The following is a 24581-nucleotide window of genomic DNA, read 5'->3' on the forward strand; positions in this document are numbered from 1 at the left end:
ATAAAATGTAGCAATGAAATAAAATAATATAAAAGACAAAAGAAAAAAAAAAAGTACTTAATGTTTATATTATCTGATGAATAACATCTAGTCTCTCTAGTTTGTCCAGTTGCTACTTGTTTGGTTTGTTGTTATTTTAAAATACAAACCAGTATAATTTTCTAGAAATGTGTGGCTTCTTAACCCTGATTCTTATTTGGCAAAGACGTAAGTAATTTCTGAATATCTTATAGTTGATAAGATTGGAACAGATTAAGAATGTTATTATAAACCACGAAATGTCACAGATTGGTTATCTGCCTTTCTAGCCTCGGAATTTCACACCAACCCAGGATAATTTCATCACAGAGAAAAAAAATTAAGAGGACAGTGAATTCAAGAAAAGAAACAACAAAACTATAAAGATACATTTACTTACAGAAAAAAAACACAAATTTTTTTTTTTTTTGGTAAACCAAAGAGTTAAAAAAACAAAAGCCTTGAACCCATCACTTTTAAACCTAAAGTAGAAAAGATGGGGTAAATAGATGGAGTCAAGGGAACTACTGCTTTTTAAAATGGAAAATGTTTATCATCATCGTATTTAGACCTCTTCATGCACTTAGGAGAATAAAATCAGAGACCTATACTGAGATGGATTTTAATGAAAGAATCAGGCATTAGCTTTTAAGCCTCTCAAGTGTCATACTTGGACAACAACAAAGAAATAATATCAGTTAGTGACACATCCTTTAACACTTTATCTTGTCGTTATCAAAAATAGCTTGGCTTGTACCAACATGGGGAGCAATAACCTATATAAACCATGACAGGGGTAGGATGAAAATGCTGATGCTTAATAACTGATTGATGTAGGTGTACCTGTCAGGTATGGCAAAATTTTTCATTTTAACGCTATTCAGAATTGAATGTCAAACTGTTTGGATCAAAATCTTGCTATTTATTTATTTATTTCACGAGTGCATCAATACAAACCCCTCAACATCTATTATTTGGTTTCTATCATCTTATTTTCAGGAGCAGTGGTTGGTTACCCTTTAGTACTGAATTATTTAAACTGATCAAGTCATACCTTTCTGGTCTAACATGAAGCTGAGACTCAACAACCTGTCTCTTTTTACTCAAAATTACTACTGATGCTTGGAATTTAAATTATGGTTTATAATTCCCTGGCTTGAGGGGAAGGAAAGACAGAGGCAAGATGTGGGAGAGGTGAGTGTGTGGCACACTTGCTGATAGCAAAACATTGCTTTTCTCTGGTGTTTTTAAGCACTCTGAATATGTGCTCAAAATAACAGATACTAAATTGTTCCATAATCAACACAGAATCCTAGAATGGTTTGGGTTGAAAGGGACCTTAGAGATCATCTAGTTCCAACCTCCATGCTATGGGCAGGGACACCTCCCACTAGACCAGGTTCTTCAAAGCACCAACCAACTTGGTCTTGAACACATCCAGCGATGGAGCAACATATCTCATTCAACCCCCATGCATTTAGGAGACTTGTCTAGCAATCAAAATATCCTGTTTGCAAAATCTTTTATTTTAGAAACTTTTTGCAAAGCTTTAATGCTACTTTTGATATTATTTCACATCCTTCATTAGAAAGATAGATATTCTGGATCACTCTTGTATGACTGGGTAGTTGGCAGGGGAACAGAGACTGTACAATTAGCAGAATTTTTTATCTACACAAGTGACTTAGCTTTTTCCTTTGACAAGGGTTAGGGCTGGGCTGGCCACTGAAGAGGAAAGCTTGGCCCACGTGATCACTCATCTTTATACTGAATATGACATATTAAGGGATGTAAAACCTTGATGGTCAGTTTAGGGTCACCTGTCCCATCCACTTCTCCCTGTACTTTCTGCACCCTGTAATGAGGTACCCAAGATTTAGCAGTGACCTTGGTCTGCACACGATTCCTTGGTAGCAACTTTAAACATTAAGTGTTATCACTGCTAGAAGCAGACGTTGTCTGCAAAAAAATGCTGTCAACTTCAGAAAGTGCAGCTTGTTAGAAGAGGCTTAGCTGAAAAGTAAAATCACTGAACAGAATTAGTTCTGTTCTAACTCAGACCAGCACATCCTTTAAGATAAGTTATTGAAGCGTTAAAATGAAACAGCTTGCATCTATTAAGAGAGACTGCGTACTGCTTTGAATAATTTCTTCTTCTGTTTGGAGTCATCTGTCATATAACTCTAAATACACCAAGCATTTCTGCTTAAATACTGTAAATATAAATGCCAATATTTTGTGGCTAAATTATTTTTAAAGAAAGTGGCAATGAAGCTAAATGAACAATGATAACTGCTCTGGACACAGAGGCTAGCTCAGGAGACTAAGGTAAGGCAAGACGTCCCATTTCAGCTGAGAATTACATCTGCGATTACTCAGCCAAAAGTTGACTCCCTACAGTGGTGCCACTGGTGGTAATAACTTTATGGATGGGGGCTGGAACCTGCAGAGTACTCATGGTGAGTTATATGGCTCAAATTTACCCGCTCTTAAAAGATGAATTTTATTCTTTTGTATCAATGCTTCACAGACTATGGCTTATTTTGGGACACTGACGGTTGCTACACTAATGTATAAAGCCTTCTATGCAGAATGACATTTGCCTTAGGCTTGAAAGTTTGTGTAATGTAGATCCAACATATTCTCAGCCAAAAAAACATGTCTTGTTCTGCAGTGATGCTTTGAGGAAGGAAACAAGTATTTTAATGACATAAACTGTGTAAGACTAAGATACTTCAAACTGTTAGTGTACAGTAACATCAAAAAGCAGAGTTAAGGCTGTTTGGATTTTGTACCTATTTTTGTACCTAAATTCATTGTATATAGTATTCCAATATCAAATAATCAAAGTATTCTCACTCTTGTCTTTGCTGCATGCTAATATAAGTTCTGTTGTCTAGCATTAGACTTCAGTTAGAAATATGAGATTAAATCCATAGCACTATTAAAATCATTAGACTGGTCCCTAATTACAGCTGTTTTTAGGACTACGGAGTTTATATGTCAAATATTTTTAGATAATAATATGCAAAGCTGTACGCATTTTACACATTTTCCTCAAAACTATGAATTAAGAATAATAACGAATCTTATTTTGCACATGCTCCAAATGTAGGAAGCCTTCCAATATGTAATATTATGTTATGATCCACATGTGACTTGAGATCATACTGACACAAGTAAAATATTTTTCTAGATGTTAAAGCATGCCATGTACTATAAGTTTCATGTTTTTATATAAATCACGATTACGATGCTTCACTTATATACCCCAGAAACAACTGTCTTGAAAAGTTGGAATTTACTTGAAGAAGTCTTACAGAGGGTTTTAAGGTCACTACTTTTTGCATGTTATATATTGGTAAAACAGGTATCTACAGAACCTTTGCACTTCAGAGATCCAGTCCAAGATTAATTTTTAGAAGTGTATTAATTTGGGAAAGGGGAGGAGTTCTTTCATATCAATTAAATCAGACTTCTACAGCTGTCTGGTTTCAACCTACAGATCCCTCCTTGTAGTTTATCAGAGATACAGTGAATAAGATGTAATTAATCCTATTCAGGAGGGACTCCTTCCATACTGCCCTCTGCAACCCCCTTCCCTTCACTCTTTCTACAAGCATATTCAACTCCCTCTTCCATATGCTCTGCTACACCCTATGAGAGACTAATTCTTCATTCTCCCATCCTCATAAAGGTCTCACTGATGTATGCAAATTATGACCTTCCTAGCTGCTTTGTAAGATTCCTATCCCTGTTTTCATCCTTTAGCCTCCATAGTAACATTATTAGTATGATCAGAACCAGGGAAAGGACAAATCACTTACTGTCTACATTTAGTGGAGTGCAACCCTTGGGTTCTTAGTGACTTTTTTTTGAAAGTAATACAGAGATAAAAGCAGCTATGGAATGTGATACCAGTAATGTAAACTTGGCAGGGCATAACCCAACATGTCCAGAGCTTGTCGAGTCCCAATATCCAATTTATTTTCAAGTTATTATTACATTGATATTCTCTACTATGCTAGTGGACTCTAAATACAATAAAATGTTTTTGATAAAAATCTCTTGGCAAGAAATCAATTTCCTAACACAAACAATGTCTTACAGACATAATTTGTTCAAAATCTTACACAAATCTACCAAAGCCATGAAAAATATACAGCATCTTTCTCATAATAAACCTGCCCTCTTTTGAATTTAAAGTCAGTTTCGAAGTAGTAACGTAGTATTTTGTCAATAATTAAAAATTTTTGAGTGCATTCACAAGAATCCTTTTCAACTGCAACAGTTATTCCCAGTAACTTTCTCCTGAACTTTTAGCCCCATAAGGTTAGCATTCAGGAAGCTCAGCTGCTGTCTAACAAACTTAATTAATCAAAAAGTCATTTCCGAGCTGTAACTATGAGTAAAAGTGCTTCAAGTGTGCTAGCAAGCCTACAAGTTAATCAAAATGCTAATGCAATACAAATTAAAGTTGTGATTAACATTTCACAGTAGCTGCTTAAGTGAATTGATCACACAAATGGGTTAAGCATTACTCATTTCCTCCAGCCCCAACTGGGAAAACGTTTGTCATGGGTGGGGGAGGGATTATAAGGGGAGGGATATAAGCAGCACCAAATCACCATTAAACTGTCACCAAGATGCTGCCACACACCAGTTCACCAACTACCCGTAGCAAGCAAACCCCTGCCCCCGCCACCACTGCCACAGAGGTATCCATCCCCTCTACCACATACCTGCCTATAAAACACAAGCAGGCCGCAAGTCACTCCACCCCAGTGTGTCCAGGTGCTTTCAGTACAAAGCTATCCCTTGCTGTTCAGTATCTATAAATGAGCCTTACTGTACATCATATGCACTACAAGTTTCTTGATATTATTCTAATAGCTATCCAACCATGAAAGCAGAAAGTATTTAGGCAAAATTGCAAACATGGTGCTGTCACTGGACTATTAAGGAAGAATATGTGTAGTAGCTAAAGAGATACGGCCTCTGCTCTTCGCTTGTTTCTGAATAATCCTCTGCATTCTGAAGCTAATTTGATTCTCTTCCCTTCCTTCAGTAAAGCTGCTCATTTATTTATAGTTGCCAATGCACCCATTAAAGCAATTATCTCTTTTCCTGGGCACTTCTGGGCAAATCTTACACACACCACTGTACAACAGGCCGTCCCTGTAACTCCCACCACCTTACAGCAAGTCACCGGCACACCTGCACTAACAACAGACAACATACAAGCTCAAAATGCACTTAGGATCTTTAAGAACATCTCCATTTCCTCAAAGGCAGGAAAACAAATGATCCAAGGGATACGGACCCCCAGGTCAATAGTTTTAGTTGTTGTTATGAACTGAGGTAGTTTGCAGAGGATGGCAAGTCCAGAGATGAGGGACATTCTCATTCTTTTAGTCCAGGAACTGCAGTTCGGGCACCTCTGCTGTTTTCAGCTGTGCTGACATGGCTGATGGCTCCCACCATCAGCCAGAACAGTCTGCCACTTAACAGAGTAAGCATTTCACACTTAAGATAGCTCTTGAAAAGAGAGCTGAACTGGGCAGTATATTTGCGCGATATTTGTCGACTCAACATGTGTCACAAAGATGATTCTCATAAGCAGAACCGTAGCAAAAGCTGCAATTTAAATGACCAGAAACAACTTATTTAAACTATTTTAGAATGGGTAAAGTGGTTTTACACACATCATCGTCCAGCTAAGGGAATGCAGCCCTTAACCAAAAGAGTTTTTTTTTCTGTCAAAATTAGATTCTGCGGAGGAGTAACACGATGGGGAAAGGCACGCCACCAGTGACAGTGTTACAAAGTCCTCGTTTCAAGGATGTGCATGTCTACTGTGCAAACTAGTCTCTACTCTGCAGTTTGGAATCTGACTTTGTGTCCATCTTCCCCCTGTGCACAGCTACCCTACTGAGATGCATTTAACACATCCATAGGTAAACACTTCTCAAAGGTTAAGGCTGAGCTCCATGGCAGTTCTCCTCCTGGCAATACTAAAATATTTTATCAATGATTATACTACAAGTGGAGGCTTGTGGCCAATCCCAATGCAAAGCCAGCAACTGTCACATTATTTCTGAGCTCAGAGACTGCCCTACTGAATCTGAGACTGACAGTATTACTGCCTCAATTATCCATTTCAATTAATGCAAATATAGGTGATAGTCTTAGAACAGCAGAGTAAGAACTGATCGCTGAATACACAGTCACAAAAGACAAGGCTTGACAAAAGAAGTAAAAAAGAGATTAGATTTAGTCTGTTTCACATACTGTTAAATCAGAGATAGGAAAAAAGGCAGGGTATTGTCTTTATAATAATAATTACATTCTACAGAAATAGTAGACAAACCATTTCATTTGAATTTTTATTCTTTGAAGTTCTTCTGCAAGAAGTGGAGAAGTGTTTGATTTGAGCAGCTACTGGAGTGCTCAGCACCATCTTACTAACACCTCTATCTTCTCTCAGTAAAAATAATGAAGACAGAATGCTAGGCTTGAAGAGAATACACAGTCTGCTATAACTGTATTAAAGGTAACAGAGGCAAATAAAAATTAAATTACTTGGCCATTTATGTGGCTTGGCCAGCCATGGAGTAAGTCATGGCAGATTTTTTTAGCCATGGGAACTTTCTGTGCTTTATCTATGAGAGTCTGTCACTGATAACAAATGCGTTAGCCTTTGACTTGAGCTTTTCAGTGTAGCGCAGGGACACTCCTTCACCTAGTCAAAGCTTCAGTGGCCATTCATTACACAGCTGGATGTGGGAGCAGATAGGCATGCACCTTCCAGCAGGTTACATATCGCTACCCCCCATATTCCTGCAGTAAAAGGGAAAGAATTATGTACTTCATCCTAGGTTTACAGATACTACATATTTTCTTGCTATAATGAACTCCATCTATACCTAGTAAATGATAACCATAGGTGAATTGTAACAGAATATATTTCTTCCATTTTCTGTGTTAACAACTCATTTTCTGTGTTAACTCTACTGAGCCAGCACCATGACTCCTCAAATTCTGTTAAATGCATATGACTTTCACCTTTCATCATAAGTATGAACAGGATAACACAAACCCAAAACTTGTAAGACATCTCAAGAAAATTAATTTAAGAGGTGGTTGCATATTCTTTTTATTACAAGAGAGTGGAATCTTAGGTAAATGTAGCTGAGGGTTTTCAAGTATCTGATGCTGTTAGCATATTTTTCTGACTGACAATGAACACTCCTCGGCCTAAAGCCACTAGCGGTGAAAAAGGCCCAGAGGATGTTGGAGGAATGAGGAAGACACAACGGCTGGGATGAGAAAGCAACCATGGGAGACAAGGCTGATTCAGGTGAAACAGCACAGATGAGTGGAGAAGCTTAATAATCTGTGACAGAAAGAGGCTTGTGTATGTATTGTGGCTAGAGATGAGAAATCTGCTCTGCAGGGGATCTGGGATACGGAAGCCTGCTGCAGGTACCGAGATACAACTACTTGTAAAAGCTCTTTGAAAGATTTTGCTTTCCTGTACCAGAAAAGCAGTGCTGATATGGAAAGCCTGTCATTCACATACCCACCAGCAAAAATAACAGTTTATGTTCAGGTCACAATTTGAAGGTTAGCCATACAACCTTAACAGCTAAAGTACGTTGTAGGTAAATAACCAAAAGTTCAACATAACTCAAAACCCAATTCCCGTCCCACTGCCGAATTTTACATTTGGTTCACACATGCAGAGAACAGCACCCACCAAATATGTTTATCAGTGGATCTTTCTATGGTTCAGTTCCTTTTCTCACAACTAACATCTTTTTTTCCACCTCTGTTGACACAGAGTTCATCAGCAGGTCAGTGCTGAGGAAAAAGGTAACAACCAGTATTGAAAGTGTAACCCTGCCTATTGCTTAGATTCTGGGAACTTTAACCTCCGTTTGGAAAGCATGACTAATAAGATGGAACAAATATTTCCCAAGAGATGTAAACCATGCACCAACTTCAAAATACAAAAATGCCTGCATTTTTTTTCTTTTTTTTTTTTTTAAGAGAAACTTTTTTTTTTTAAAAAAATTAAGACGACTGTATGTGTGACATTAACATGTAGTAGTTAACTGAAGGCTGGAGCACCAAAGCGCAGTATGGAATAGTATTCTTCTGAGCTCTACTTCAGTTTAAATGAACTGTTAAATATTTTAGGGTTTTTTCTTCTGAGCAATTATTGCTTCTGAAATATCTATTCTGCAATAACAAGATTAAAAAATATATCTCTTAGCAAAGCAGGATAAATATTAAGCAAAATAATTATTTCAAAGAATCTTCAATTTATACTTTTTTCCAAATATGTAATTAGCCCCCAAAAGCTAATTCCACAAAGTCTAAATGAACTTTAAGTATGTGATCTCTTTGAAGCAAAGGAGAATTTTCTCACCTGAGCAAGTGATGTTGTTCTCTGTTAATGACTGAGTACTATGAATAATAACTGTTCATACACTGAAGCTTTTAGCACTATGGCTTTATTGATTTGAAATACCTGGAGCAGACCTGCACTTAAACACTGCTGGCTGCCAAGTGTAACACTGTGTAGCCATAACATCTGTGGTGTTATTTGCTTCTTATTTTCTTTTCTTAATTTTAGTTTTGTTTTGTTTGATTTTAGTACTACAAGCTTGCAGTTTTTGCTAGTGTAACGTTGAGACTCACCCAAATCACTGGACACAGACTTGTCCATGGTATTTTGTCTGTCTAGAGCATTGATTAATAATTTCTCATGGAGTAGCTTTACAAACTGGTAGGCTTGGCATACTGATGTTTGCAATAACCATATTGCCAACAGGCTTTAAACAAGATCAAAGCCTCGTTCTGATAGCTGACATGTAGATCACCGAGGATATCAAAATATGAGCAAACAAAAAACTGTAGGGAGAAAGAATTAGTGTCCCTGTTCTACAGATAGTGAACTGAGAAAGATAAAAAAAGCAGTTTGTTGAAGGCTACCTGATCTTCAAGAACCTGTGAATGAGTCGTTGTCCAGTTCTGCTGAAGAGAACATTACTGCTTTTTGTCAGAATCAGAGTGGTGGCTGTTCTCTGCATCAACTAGAGCTCACTCTTTCTGCCCGAACAATAACTGTGCTTTTCAGATATGGCAGCACTCTATTCCAAACTCAATCTGTTGCTTTAAAAATCTTTTGAGGCATGCAGCTGTGCATGTGATTGCTTGTTACCAGTACTCTCTGTGGTCAGTTTAGTTTCTGTGGGTTGTGACTGTAGTATAAATGTAAAAGTCACAAGCCTCTAGACTGAGTCTAAAACCTGTGTTTAAAAGCATGCTCTTTGATGCCATGATAATTGGGAAACAGAAGACGTATCTTTTCACAGGCTAGAGAAAAATATTGTATTGTATCTTGTCCAAAATCACATTTCAAAACCTGTTTTATTTGTGCTTGGCAGTGAATACAGCATTTTTGGGTGCTATAAACATCAAAGTACCCCAGGGAGACAGGTTCTTGGGGGTCAGCATAACAATCTGCAGGGAGCACACTCATGCAGGACTGACTTACATACAACATTCCACGATACAGAGATAGAAAGCTGCTACACATGAAAGAAGAGGTGAGTCCCATGGCGATAGATGCCTCCAACCAGAGTACCACGGTCTTTCTTTTACCACAAATTTGCTTACCACCATTTCTGTAAAGTGGACATCTTTATGGGCACCCAGTTTCTTCCTAAACAAAGTGGTATCACATAGTGTGGTACCAGTTCTCCACAAGACTGCAAGAAATCTTTAATTTCTTCTATATTCAAAATATTACAACACACTAACAATAAAGAGTAAAGTAACAACAGCTAAATATTGAAAGGCAGTACTATACCTGACATATTCTAATTGCTTGGTCCAGCACCGTCTTTGTATCAGTTGCATAATCTGGACAAGGCAGCATGGCATGACTGAAGTGGGCTTGCAGCAAGAGGTGTGTTTTTGTGTGTGAACTGTCAAATGAATGGGGATTGACTTCAATTGGAAGATGTTTTGCCAGTTCGCTGTTCATCTGATCTTCATTGTGTCTCACAGGCAGATCCGTGTACTCCTCAGCGTTCTTTAAAAAGCAAAAAATAAAAAATCTGACTGTTGTAATTAACTTCAGAAAAACAATTATTCCTTACTGAGACATTGAAAGTACTTGCATTTAATTTACTATAGTTAGATTTCATTGTTGAAATAGCACCATTTTAAACCATAATGTTTAGAAAGCTTACTTACCAAAATCAACGTGTGTGGGAAAAGAATAGCTAGTAAAGTATTCACCACTATTCACACAATTATAGGTTTAAATTTTTTTCCCTGCATAGCTGATTTTAACATTACAGAAGAAGAAAATAAAAGCAGTGAAATAAATACATTCATTGGATGGACTCAGTATTTGAGATGACCTACAGATATCCTACCCTGGTTGGCTCACAAAAACATTCTAAGGTTACCTATGAGGAAGGCAATATTCAAATTTTTAATTTTCAAGTTTTCTACTTTTCTCTTTTGTATTCAAAACACAATGAGGTTGGAAATAGCTCTGGCAAGGTTCTTTAAAAGTATATTTTCAATATTTTGAGAAGGCAGTGTGTAGTCAACAGATGATCAGTGATCAAAGCAAAGAGTAAAATGGTAAGTAGGTGCTGAAAACCATCCTCTGTGCTCCAGAGCGGGACTAATACCATTCATGCCAAAGAAAGCTGTCTAAGAACTTTCTCATTGTTGCAAAGAGAAGCTGCAGGTAATCTAAACATAGTTATGAGCAGCAACATCCTTGGGGCTGAGAAGAATAAGTATGACTGTTCTAGTAGCCAGAGCAGAGATGTTCACTCTCCTGGAAGGGAAATCTCTTTGGTGAAAGAAAGAAAATTCAACAGAAGCATGCTAAGAACTATAATTTAGATTGAAGAGTCAGTTCTGTGACTTAATTGGTAATTTTTTTTCCTCCACAAAATCCTCTTGTGCATGGACGTACTCTTTTTTGGAGTGACTGTGACCTTTCTAAAGTATAAAACTGCAAGTAAAATAGTTGTTTTATAATATGTGCTGTCTTTTCCATCTGTAATTTAAGAAAGTATATTTCTTTTGCCATAAAATAAAAAGTCATTTGGGTAGCCTGAAGGGCACTGTCTTCCAAACTATGGGCTTAGCAAACACCACTAAATTCAAGTGTTCAGGGTTTTATATTCCTCTTAAACTACAGATTCGACATTAGTCTTCAGTCTCCAGTCAAGCTTCCTGAAAATCCATATCAATGAAATATTCATAACAATAACCAATGCAGAGTGAGGTAAATAAAAATGGCAATTTTAGGACACCTAACAGAACTACCTAATACACTTGCAAAGTACTGTATCCACTCATTAATATCCTAACACATAGACCCTTTTTTGCCAATTCCTAAAAACAGTCACATAGCTGTTTTTCACCCCCTTGAAAACTGACAGCACAAAATTTTCTATTTTCTTTAATGGCACAATGAAACTACATCTAAACTGTGATTAAGTGTAAAAGGAAAGGTAACTATTAGACAGTTTAAGATTTGGAAAGAAAACCAGAATGTCATTTATTTATTTCATACCTTGACTACAGATTAAAGTGAAGACTGGATAAAGACAACTGCTGCTTAATCCTGGATGTCTTTCCTAGATCTCTTGTGAAAACTGTGGTCATTTATTCTCTGAACCTAAGGTCACAGTCTTTTTAAGCCCTATAGAAGTCTCCACGTTTGCTTCACTCTTTTTATTTAACTGGCTTCTCCTTCAAAGATATTTTAAAGAATATTTACCAAGGAGATTTTTTTACTTAGTTTTGCTTTGCAGTTTAAAATAGCAGACAGAAAAAGGATCAGACAAGTCACTCCAGACCTACTGCGTACTCCTGAAAATGTGTTTTCCCTAATTCTTCTCCAGTACATGTTTTATTTACCTCTAAAACAGTCCGCTTATTTTAAACAACTTGCCTACTTAATTTCCTGTTTGTGATCATTGACTGTAAGTAAGTGAGGTTCATTTTCTTATCTGCATCATGTAGGTAATTAAAGGAAATTGAGAATGGGTAGTGAAGCTTTTATACAACTGAGAATGAAGCTGAATGGAGGGCACGGAGGTCAGCAGAGTCCATTATATTTTTATGTGAGAGGCCAGTATGTCTGCCCTGTCCTTGTTTGCTTAGTGTAGGCTGGACAGACTACTAACTGCAAATCTGTTTCTCTGATTTGCCCAGCTGTCCTTGAATAAAGACATCTTCCATTGCAAAATGTTAAATGACAGTGATTGACAACTCTGTGATGAACTCTGCTTGTAACCCCCTGCTACTGTTTTCAGGTTGCACAAGAAAAGACAGAATAAAGAAACTTCCTTTGTAATCACCTCAAATGGGTCCTGCTGTTCACTCAATATTTTTTCATTTTAGTTTTCCTTTTCATTGTGAATCTCAATCTGTTCTGCAGAGGCTATAGCTTCAACTATTCCACATAATATATAACATATTAGACGTATATATTATTTTAGTGCATTGTATCTGAAAACTGTTCTTTCTTCCATGGGTGAGGAAACAGATCAAATTACATATCAATCATTAATCTTCTTTCTAAAGTCAAGAAACTTAATACAAACTTTATAATTAAACCATAAAGCACTGCTGTGCAGCAGTTTTCACTCTCCCTTTTTCTTGTGTTAAATCAGAACTATTGCAGCCCATGTGTGAATAATATGCTTGCCAGTGAGAAATGTCACATACAGACCTGCATAAACTTGATAGTTACATTTTACAAGGCCAAAGGGCTATTTTGATAATTGAATTCTGTTTTCTACATAACACCAACCACAGAATCATCTTAAGAGTTCTGTCTGCAACAACATGTTCCAGATATGTAGCTTATCATCACCCTTTACATAGAATTGTTCTAAAAGTAAACAACTTATCCCATTAAAAAAATATATCTTTTGCAGCTTTATGGTACTGTCAGGCATCTGAGGAGTCAGACTGAACTAAAATTTAAACAAGGTATCCAACATGGCGAGTACTATGCTCTGCAGTGACCAGAGGGTTAAAAAAAACCCACAGATTTTATTTCTACCCACAAAATGCATAAGTTTGGCTGAAATTACTGATTTATAGTGAGAGCTGAACTATAAACTTATACCACATGTAAACCTCTGAAATATTTTAAAATCTCAAGTACCTACATCTTGCCATCTGTCTACAAGAAAGAAGAGGATACTTGAGGAGCATAAACAGAAATGGGATCAAGGTGGGCAACTAAAATAAACTTGAATATTTTAAGTTAAGTTCAGTCATGGGAATGGTAAAACTTATAAAGTTAATGAGTTCTAGACTTTTAAGAGCAGTTGATTAATTTGTAACAATGAGTGTCTAAAACAAACCAAAAATAGTTTCTCACATTCCAGAGCTGAACCAGTAGTCTTCTCTTTAGCAATGTCGTTACTGAAACTACTTTAGCATTGATGGCCTGCCTGTACGTTCCTTTTCTTTATATAGGTACAGTGAACACAAGCACACCACATTTTCAACTTTAATAACTTGCATTATGTTTTGCTCTCTTTCAAGTTTCTGATGTAAAAAGAAACAAGGGCTAGGCATTTAAAAAAAAAAAAAAATCGACGACAAAATTAACAGTCGTTAAGCAAAAGTATTAAAAATCTTGCAATACACTAGTACTAAAAAGTAACTACCAGAATAATAAAAAAGGAGAAAAGACGAGGATCATTCTTAGCTAATATAATAATTGCATCCTCTTAACCTGAACCCTGGTTTACACTGTGTAAACTCCTGGTAGGCTGAAGGACCTACATTTTTTGCAGCATAAATGTAAATCATACATTTATGCTGCAAAAAAAATTAGCTGCAAGGAACAAATGTGGTTTTTTTGTGGTGTGTTTTTTTTTTTTTTCTCTCCTCCTTTTATTAACAGCAGTTCTGCAATTAACACTAATAATATATTGTAGTAAATTTTAGTTTTCTTTAGTGCTATCAGGTATGCCAATATGCAATCCACTTTTCTCTGTGAAAAGAGTGTATTTTGATCTTTACTGTACAGGCAAATAAAAGCTCAACAATAATATTATTACATAATTGGCTTTCATCTTTTGTTCCATTGCACAAAGTGCTACAGAGAATTTTAGTTAAACACCCTGACTTGTCACTTCCACATAGTACTACAGTGTATAGGAAGCAGCTGAACTTTAAAGTCTCCAGTCCACTATGACTTAAGTCTTCAAAGCAGTTCGTAACTGTCCTCTTTGGGGTGATACCTATGTTACCCTTAGCACAGGATAAAGAAAAACAGCATGGTTAAAACAGAGAAATAACAAGCACCAACATTCTGTGAGTAGCTAGGTAACTGGGTAATAACATCTTACAATCGATTCACAAATCCTAACTTTTCTTTGATGGTACTTGAACTTCTGTACTTCAAAACATTTGAAATGATTTCTGTTTTTACATATATACACACACATATATATATCTCCTTTCATGTCCTGACAGAAGTCTCATTTGACCCTGTTAACTGTATTATAAGGAAAAAAAAAATTACTTAAAAGTCCCCAGGCTAATCTTTTCTGCCCATGCTCTTCCCAAGAGCATGAGACCATATTATGTGACAGAGTAATGACACAAGTATCTATATTATGAAAATTATTTAAATTAATCAACATATTTATACTGTATTGTATCATCACATTTTCAAGTGTGAATTTGATTTACAAGGAAAGACATAAAATTTACACAGATGCATTCTGGCAGGCAGCTGGAACACAATCAAGCTTATACTTATATTCAGAAGACACATAAATGTGAGAAAAGTTGTGCTTTAAAAAAGCCATAAAAGGACAAAGGAAAAAAAGCCCAAACCGATCACATACTCAAAAGCTGTTTTTCAGTGCAAATCAAAAAGTAAAGTAGATTGAAAAATGGAATTGGAGAAGTCCTTGCCAGAATTATTGCTCTGAAAATTATATCTGTGTTAGTGATTCCATTATAAACTCCTATTTTAAAGAGTTTATTGGTAGCCTATAAATGTGTATGCTTTGGTCTCAGTTTTATGGGACATAATTCAAACTTCCAAAGTTTAAAATGTCTGAGTGTTTTTTTTTACTCTGAGATATAAAAGGTCTAGGACAATATCCCAGTTAAAGACAGGTATAAAGATATATTACTAGTTATGAGTGTGACGAACAAACATGCATGTTTTCAAGATTCATATAGACCAAAAAAAAAAAAAAAAAATTATTTCCACCAGCTTTTTGAAGCTGTTATAAAACAGGGTGATATTTAGATTGGAAGCCTTCTTTTTTGACAGCAGACATGTGCATGAGGAGCTTCCTCACCCTGTTTTGCACGTGTAAAAATACACTTCCTAGACAAGCTTTGCAGAAGTAACATTCCATATTTTTAGGGCAGCCTGGCAGGCTCTGCCAAGCAACAGAGCAGTCTAAAGTTTTTCAGAGATCCTGAAGCATGGCTGACACGAAGCAAAAGAAGAAAGCAGGAATAGTCAGGCAAGATTAGAATATATTTATTATATGATACCGTAATTCACCATGGACACCATTTCTAAAGAAACTCCTTGCCTTCATATACCATGTAACATGTCAGCTGTGTCTGTATGTGGCAGTGCCATCAAATGGCATCCAGCTTATTAGAGCCAACCCTGCAGGGCAGTTCCTTTCCCATGGGGAAATCCATTCCTTCCAAGGGTCTGTGGCTAGCAGGGTGGAAAGGCTTAAAGCCAGGCCCTGTGCCAGCCACGGGGCACGGAGGAGTTGTCCCTGGCTGCGGAAATGGGGCTCCCTCTCTGACACTGGTGCCGCCCACTGGGGACTCTGCCTGCCCTAACTCTCCACTCCAGCCTGGGTAACAGGAAGATGATCCTGCCACTTCTCCAGTACTCTGTTGGAATACTCTCCACTCTCTACTTTTGGAAACATGACAGGAGGAAAACAGGTATGCATAGGATGGGCAGCAACATCCAAGGGACAAGGGCTGCTCAGTATCTTTTTAAAACAAATACTAACTTTTAAATTATGCAACTAATGCATTTTTACAGATAAAAGGTATGTGTAAAAAAAACCCAACCAAACAAAAAAAAACCAAAAAAAAGAGAAAAAGAAGAAATATAGAATTCATATAACAGTTTACCCAATTAACTAGGTAGGAGCAAAATAGTGAGTCTAGGCTACCCTGGACTCTGTCTCTAAGTTTAAGACTTAACCACAGTGGGCATTGGAAATTTCCAGTTGAGCATGAAAAGTTGAAGAGATAAAGTTGTGACACTCATCAATATGCAATTATGTAAATGTATTATTTTTTTAAAAATAATGTATATTTCAGGATTTAAAATGGGCACATGTCAGTAATGGAGCCCAGAAACAGTTTATAGTAATATACAAGTTAAAAGTACTAATAATTCCTAAAAAGTTCTCACATTAGGGACCAGAGAAATCATATACAATTGTATTCTCAGACTTCTCACTTTAACCAGACAAGTGTTTGATTTTTGCTTTTAAATAGCTGCATACGATTTGTGACACCACAAATTTTACAGTTAGAGACATCATAAAAAGTACAAGCTAGGGCAATGAAACAGTTGAGTGATCACTTAAAAACACCCTGGAGGGTTTAGATTTCACAAGTTCACCTCTTACTTAAAACATCCAAACTACAAACTACTGATGACATTCCTGATGACCAGAGGTCAGGAGTCTGAAAGACCTTTGCCACTGCGCACAGAGCAATAGGAGGTCAGCAATATTAGCTACCAGTAGCAGAGAGTGACCTGGCAGATCTGGGGACTTCTGAAGTACTTCTAAAGTTAAATTACAGGCCTCTGCTTCAGTGTGGAGTTGCTAAAAAAATTGCAAGCATGCTAGCACATGCGAGAGGGAGGATTATGTAAAATAACCATAATATGACATGGGAAAAGAGTTCTCAGGACTTCTATACTAACTTGAAAGTCGATTTCTCTTCCTTTTCTAAAGTTTCCTAAGCATGTCAGAGAAGCTAGTTTTCACTGTACAGGATGATACAGTAATAAATAACACAATGATTGTAATCATTTTACCAAATAGTAAAAAATATAGAGCCATTCTGTTTCAGAATAATTTCCTTTCTAAATTGCATACTTTACTAAAACAAGGAAGGAATTCACAATTTTAAATCTTAACTCCTACAATCCGTATTTCATAAAGTTTATGATCACAATCATAATTCAATGCTACATTTTTGACCAGTCCTAATAAAAAACATTCTTACAATACATTAATTTCTCCCCAAAATGTGTAGATAATTCCATAGTATTAAGCCTGTGCAACTTTCATAGAGCTAGCTTTAGTTCACTCTCAGGTTTTTAAGTTAAATTAGTGATTATTAAGTAAACCTGTAACACTTGCACAGTTTAAGTAAAAATAAATGCAAAAGAAGACTAAAGTAGGACAAAAATAAGAGCAAACATCTGAAACCGGTATGGCATACACATTATTCACCTAGAATAAGTTACTTTGACCATAGAAAATAAATACAAATGGAATTGTATAAACTCCATTTTTAAAGTGAATTACAGTGATGTGAAAGAATTATTACATTTTACCACTGGCAATGGTATATTTGAGATTTTCATCTCTCCAAGATGCCTGACTTTTCCTAATACTTTTCATTAGAATGCTCTGAACCTGCACATTCTTAATGTATTGTCATCAACCCTTCTTTTTTCAACCGTAATACCTAGATGGGGCAGAAACACACAACTTTCTTCCCCTTTAATCTCAGGTCATATTTTAGGAAAGATTTAAAACAGACTGGTTTTGGCTGTACTGAAACTAATTGTATTGTGCTAACACAGAAAAGCTTTTCAGTGCATGAACTCAGCAATGTGCTAACACAAAGCTGGGGAAATCTCTCCAAGTATACATTCAAAAGTGTGATTGTCATGAGAAACCTACTTTGGTTCCACTTGGACGTTTGTCCACGTTTTGAAGCTGAGCTTGGCTGAATCAGCTGGCCCAACTACTGATTAAGATGATAGCAATAAAAACTGCAATAGCAAATCTTTGCAAACAGCTTTCCCTGGGAAAGCGATCAGTCATTTTCCATCTTTGGCTTTGCTCCTCCATTGGGATCTTCCAGTGCAGAGCCCAGACCCAGGGAAGAAGTTAACAGATCTCTGCATTAAGTTCATGCTGCTCTGCGCGGAGGCGGGAGGAAGCGCTACCAACTCCTTCTGTGAGATGGGGCCCATCCATGCTGTATATGCTAATGGCAAGCTGTACAAGCCCTGTGTTGAAAACCGGATTTCAGATCTGCTGACCTGTGGCAGCTCCCCTAGTGGGGAGCCACAAATGCACACTGCTGCATTTTTGTACTGGATTAAATTCCGGATCTAGACTACTATGTGACCAGACACAAAAGGGAATAAAAACTTCGCAGGCGTGAATACCTGTCATCATGTGGTGAAATGACTAGCAGCCTCTGTTCAAGAGAGGCTCAAGCCCAGAATAATAGAACAATATGAACTGGCAGGAATATATGGGAAACTTGGAAGGTGCCTACACGCACAATGTCTTCTCAGCAAGCCAATGCTACTGGTCTCAGTCTGAGCGCTTTTAAACGAAAATAGTTTAATATAATAATAAAAAAACACAACTCTAAGAGAAAGTGACAGCTGCTACAAGTAAATTTCAATAAGGATAGTTCCCTGCTGATAAAAACTGGCACATCTCCACTCATTTCAGTGTAACTATGTGGATTAACATTGCTTGAAAAATTGACCCAATGTTTTGAAGTACTCAAGAGCTACAAGGTAATACAGTGATGGAAGACGCAGGTAATTACAAGTGTAAGGAAGATGGGTAATCACTGAGGAAACAAAAAAGCCAAAAAAAGGAAAAATATTTGAAGTCTATTAAACAAATAGACAATCGGTTAATATTTTGGTGTGCTTGATTTGAGGAAGTTCTATCAACACTTCTGTCCCGAGTGAACAGAGGTCTGATGCATGGCAAAAATGCCCTTGTACCCCACTTGACTTTAACTGGACATCCCATTACTTGAATGGGACACAGCAGGCATTACTAGGGTAGATCTAACCCTTTTTGGATGGCAAGTGATAATTTCTCTTAGTGATGTTCACTGCACAAAAATTTGTGAGAATACTATAAAGTCAGTGTTCCTAGACAGACTTATACCATCTCTTTTCTACCTGTAAATAAAGGCTTTTATCTAAAGTACACTGTAAGAGATGTCTTAAAAAAAATTAAATGGAAAGATAACTGATGATTAAGAGAGCTGCAGATATTTTGCCTCTGGTGTAAAGTTTTAAGAACTTCTTTTAAAAGACAAAGAGAACAGAGATTTTCAGTACCAGATGTCTAGGAAGATCCCATTTGGATTTGAGCTACTTAAATTTGCAATCATGTATTTATAAATCTAACAGAGCTTCTGTTTCCCCTAGAATCTGAAAATTAACTAGCTTTGTAGCATCTTCCTTGATCTGCCACCCGTGCCCTGAGGATTAGAGACTCCACCTGAGCTTGTTTTACAAGCATAACAGAAAAAATTAATCTCTGCTGGCAGCGATCCCACTGGGATACTGATGAATAATGATATCCCTCTCTTGCTGCCCTCTCAGTCCACTAGAAAAGCCACTCTAACCCAGCAACGTGGAAACCGCTGAAACCATTCCAGCTGTGGATTAGCAGGCAGTCAAGCATCCATCTGTTCTGTGTGAATCAAGAGAAAGCACATACGCATTCTTATAGCTAAAAAAGTATTAAATATTACAATCTTGTATGACTGCATATAGTAAATATAAAGAAAATCATATACACAAGAAAAAATAAACTATTGTCTACATCTCGTTCGCTTGCTGCTTTAAGTAAATGATAAAACAATTGGAATTAATCTAATTAACCTACAGAATATTCTGCATTCAATGATTTAATATGTTTAAGATAAAATTTCTTAATATCGTATGTATCATTTGTACCCAAAAATAATTTGGCAAGTATACATACTAAATAAATGTCAGTGAACATAGTAGAATGCCTCCACCTTGACAGGACAAGAATTTAAAAGACCTATTGTGAAGCTGATTTTAACTGTTTTCTCACTCTCTAAGATAAGAGGAATAGACTTGAGATATTTTGTCTTTCTGAAAACTACTAGCTTGAATAACTTCTTGTAGCTGGCTAGTCTTTTCCACTGGAAGACAGAAAGGAAAGACAGTGGGAAGCTGGCATGTTGGCAACCTAATCAAACTGGTGGTCTGATTTGACTCTGCCATGGGAAATAGGACAATGACCTACTATAAATTAAGAAAAGCTGTATTTGAGCATCATCCCAGATAAAATTACTTAGACAAGTGCATAATACGACTGCTTTCAGATACAAGAATTCCAATATTTTGTCATATGCCTGGCCCATATTCATTAAGCTGCAGAAGCAAAGGAAATCTGCAACTGTTTGTTCTCTAAAAGCAAGCTTACTGTGCCATACCCTATTTACAAATATTTGTAGTAGCTTTTTGAAGCGCTAAGAAAAGTTTTGTCCTTTTGGCAGGAAGAACCCATCCGCAACGTCTTCTGACATTATAGGTAGCCTGAGCTACCGAAGTAACTGTGAAATAGAGCACCTTGTAATAATAGGCAAATAATGTGAGAGACTGATTTCTTAAAAGTTTGTCTATGATGATACCTAACATCAACATTTAAAATAAAATTCAACCTTCTGAATCTAGCCAGGTTTCATCAGGGAAAAAAAAAAAAGAAAAGAATGAGACAAAGAAAGAAAGAATCTAAATGTAAATAGGAAAATACAAGTGTCAGATACTTCATTAAGGACTGATCAGTAATCCTCTTATGTCTATTTTTTATTTTTATTTTTTTTTTTTAAACTAGTATGCTAAAGGAACAATTTATGCTGGATACCAATGTTGTATGATGTAATTATTTCAGCCAACCCAATCCTTATCCTGAAATTTCTGTTCCAATCAGAGAACAATAATCCAATCAAAAGTAAAGGCAATAAATAGGAACGAGTGAAGACAAAAGAACTGCAGGCTGCAGAGGGCCTAAATTTGCCTATTGTGCTTTAGCTATAAATTGAGAGGCACAAAGTAAGTAGAACTTGTACTGACTTGGTAAAGGCTCACTGAACTTCTAAGATTGACTTCTGGAGTACTTGGGGCATAAGAACTCACAGCCATTTATCAAAGCAGCATTGCAGATTACAAAATGTTCAGATTTACCTTAATAAAAATGCAGTTTCATTTTCAATATGAACACTTTGCAAAGTATTGGCTGCACGCACTAAGCATAGTTTGAAATCTCACATAATGATGATGTCTACAAGTCTAACTGCTAAGTAAAAGATATTTGTGTTTAAATAAATAAATCGATAAATGGTGTGAATTGCTTGCCGCTTTAAGCAGTCAGCTAAACCAAACTTCCTATCCCTGAACTTGCTCTTAGTTTATATACCAAGGACAAGAATTGATTTGCCCCAGATGGCAGCCAACGCTCACATTTGTAAGTAAAAGGTCAGGACAGTCCTCCTACCTACCCTGGCAGATGCAAGTGCCACAGCTTGCTGGCTCATCAAAAAAGTTTTCATTAATATACAAGAATGTTTTGCTTCTATAGCTGCATCTATAGCTTCCGTTAAAGGAATTTATTTCCTCATTTTTTTTTGACAGAAACAGTTACAAAAGCAGCTGTTTGAAATGGGGATATGGCCTGAGGCTATTGGCTTCCACTACCACAGCTATACACACATTCACAGGTTTTTCCCTTGGACACTACACTGCAATCAAAACAAATCAGAAAAAAAAATAATTAAAAAAAAAAAATTAAAGATACTGTATTATTTCCAAGATAACAGTTCTTGTCTTATGGCCTACCTCATGGGAAATATATGTCAGAAACCTTTAACTTCAACTTTAAAATAGGTTTTATTTTAATTTTCCTGTATCAGTTCAGTTTTTTAAACTGGCAGGTAATGACAGAAGTTGAGTGAAGACTGGAAGGAAAAAAAAAAGGAGATCTGTTAATTGGAGTTTGGAAAGTCGTGTGTACTGGAGATGGGAAGGTTTTATATTTTCTGCATTTGAATGTAATTCTTTCTTAGTGATGCCATAGAAATTAAATGTTCAGGTGGCTGTAGTGATGGGCATAGTTATCTTGATTTCTCAACTGATTGTGTTTTTTTAGAAAGGCAGACACCACATGATGTCTTCAAACTAAAAATCAAGCAATCATTTGGGAAAAGAAAAATATGAAATCATTGTGCTAGATGTTACCAAACAATTACTATAGTCAAGTATTACAGGAACATTCAAAACTGCTCCACCTACTGGGACTAGATAAAAATCAAGACATATTTAATGAGCATTCACATGTGCAAGTACTTTCTGCTAAGTAGAAGATATTTTGAATACACTGTATATAGATGATGAAATTTGGATGCTATTAAAATTCACTGTAGCATTTTGTTTTATTTTCATGAAACCAAATACAATTTTGAAATTTAAACTAGTTTATTAAACACACTGTGACACTATCTAGACATTCTAAGTGGGAACTGAAGCACAAATGTATTAAAATATTAAGAATATAAGCTGTATAAAAATATAAAGGTTAGCAGGTAAGATAATTGCTTTTCATTTGACATAATGAAGTATTTCTGTTATTGACATTGAAATGCCATCTTTAAAAAGAATAACTTAATGAATAAAGTCTTGCTGTACTTTTATACCTTGAAGGAAATCATAGTAGCACCTTTATTGTTTTCTAAATTAAATGTAAGTGTAAATTTAGACTAGAAAATGACTTCAGAAAAGAGACATGACTTTTTTTTTTTTTTTCTGAAAGGGCTCATAGAACAGAAAACCAGTTTTGTGTTACAAAACCAAAACAATGTTTCTGCTATGGCTTGCAGAGAAAATATTACACAAAATAGCTCATATTATCTTGTTATTGGACAATACTTTTGTAACATTAATTTCTCCTTTGTTGGCAACTAACTGGAGACCAATAGAAAAGATGGCTTATCACCAAGTCAAAAACATTTGTGACCCCTTCATGGGAGACTGAACCAACAGCTTTAAAATATAATCCTGCTATGGAAATAAAACTATTTTAGATTGAGAGTGTAGAAATTTGCAAAGACTCACATATTTTCCTGATTAGAATAGGATGTACCAATGATGATGAACAGAAAATAAAGCTATAGGTTAACTGAGGTACCTAGAATCTCATAGTATAAATACCTAACAGACAATGAAAGGCAGATAAGGCTTTAATAACTTTAGTCTTTTGTTATCTGTGTACCTGGGATGGAACGCACCTGTTTCATGAAGCTCCTTCTTCCACCTTCAAGATCTGCTATTTCAGTAATGCCTGATTTTCTCCTGAGTTCCAAAATATTTAGTCTAATACTAGCCAGTGTAACAAACCCATACCAATTATCAGACAGGAATACAGGGAAGAGATATGTGGATACCAAACTCAGAAGTCCATGTTTACATCACAGAAAGACGGATACAAATGTCCCAGTATAACACAAAAACCATGCTGTTCTGTCCCAAAACTCCCCAGTTAAGAAAGAAACCCATCCCTTATAACCAGTTTACATGAAAGACAGCAGTAGGCATGAGAAAACCAACCACTTATCTCTTGCAGGTAGAATTCAGAAACAGAAATAAGGGACAACAGGCAGATAAAACAAGAGCTGAAAGATGGCTTTTCTCTTGACTGTCCAGTGTGAACACATATGACAAAGTACTTGCTCTGTAAATAAGAATATTAACCAGATAATCAGATAAGTGTAGTAATAAATCACCAAAATTCATGAAGCTAGTGGATCATGATCATCACAGTCCTGATCAGTCATCATGAAAGATCTCCTTTCCTCAAGATATAAAAAACCTAAGTTTGATTTTAAAACAGATTTTTGGTGACTGCTTATTTAGTACAGAAAATGACAAAAATTACTCCAAAGTATCTCTCACTGGTTTTTACCCAGACCTCTGTTCTAGTATCTGGACCTAACTTTCAGAATAAAAGGATAGCCTTCAGGTACCTCAGGGAAATCCAGCCTGTCAGTAATAATTCATGAACACTTTCTCATCAATAATACTTAATGCAAGAAGCACCATAACTCAACAGTGATTAAGCCCATTTGGACTACTGCTGTCTGAAGCACAGTCAGGAAGGTTTTAAAGAAAGCTTTATGGAAAAGCAACAAACATTTTCTCTCAGAAAAATTATAAGCCAAATAGCACAAGTCAGTTAAAAAAGGAACTGAATCGGAACTTGGCTAACTGCAAAACCAAAACATATTAAACATCTTAAGTACAGATTTACTGAAAGGAGAAAGGAAAGCATGAGGGGATTGTACCCCACCTACTTGTATCACTTACTACTGTATACTTTCAACATGACTGTGGGGCTGCTCCCATGTGCCATGTTCCTGTTCATGTTATGGATACTTCAACCCCATAACCGTACTGA

At 36.4% G+C, this 24581-nt stretch overlaps 1 protein-coding gene across 1 annotated transcript in view; it reads right to left on the reverse strand.

Annotated features, from left to right (window-relative positions):
• The window catches only part of ASCC3 (activating signal cointegrator 1 complex subunit 3), a 92152-nt gene that overhangs the window by 12341 nt on the left and 55230 nt on the right, over positions 1-24581 (reverse strand). Inside the window, exon 22 of the mRNA XM_008944182.1 lies at positions 9899-10123. Within this exon, the coding sequence (XP_008942430.1) occupies positions 9899-10123 (225 nt within the window). The remainder of the gene's footprint in view (positions 1-9898; positions 10124-24581) is intronic.

Source organism: Merops nubicus, unplaced genomic scaffold, assembly GCF_000691845.1.
Source record: "Merops nubicus isolate BGI_N331 unplaced genomic scaffold, ASM69184v1 scaffold807, whole genome shotgun sequence".
NCBI lineage: Eukaryota > Metazoa > Chordata > Aves > Coraciiformes > Meropidae > Merops > Merops nubicus.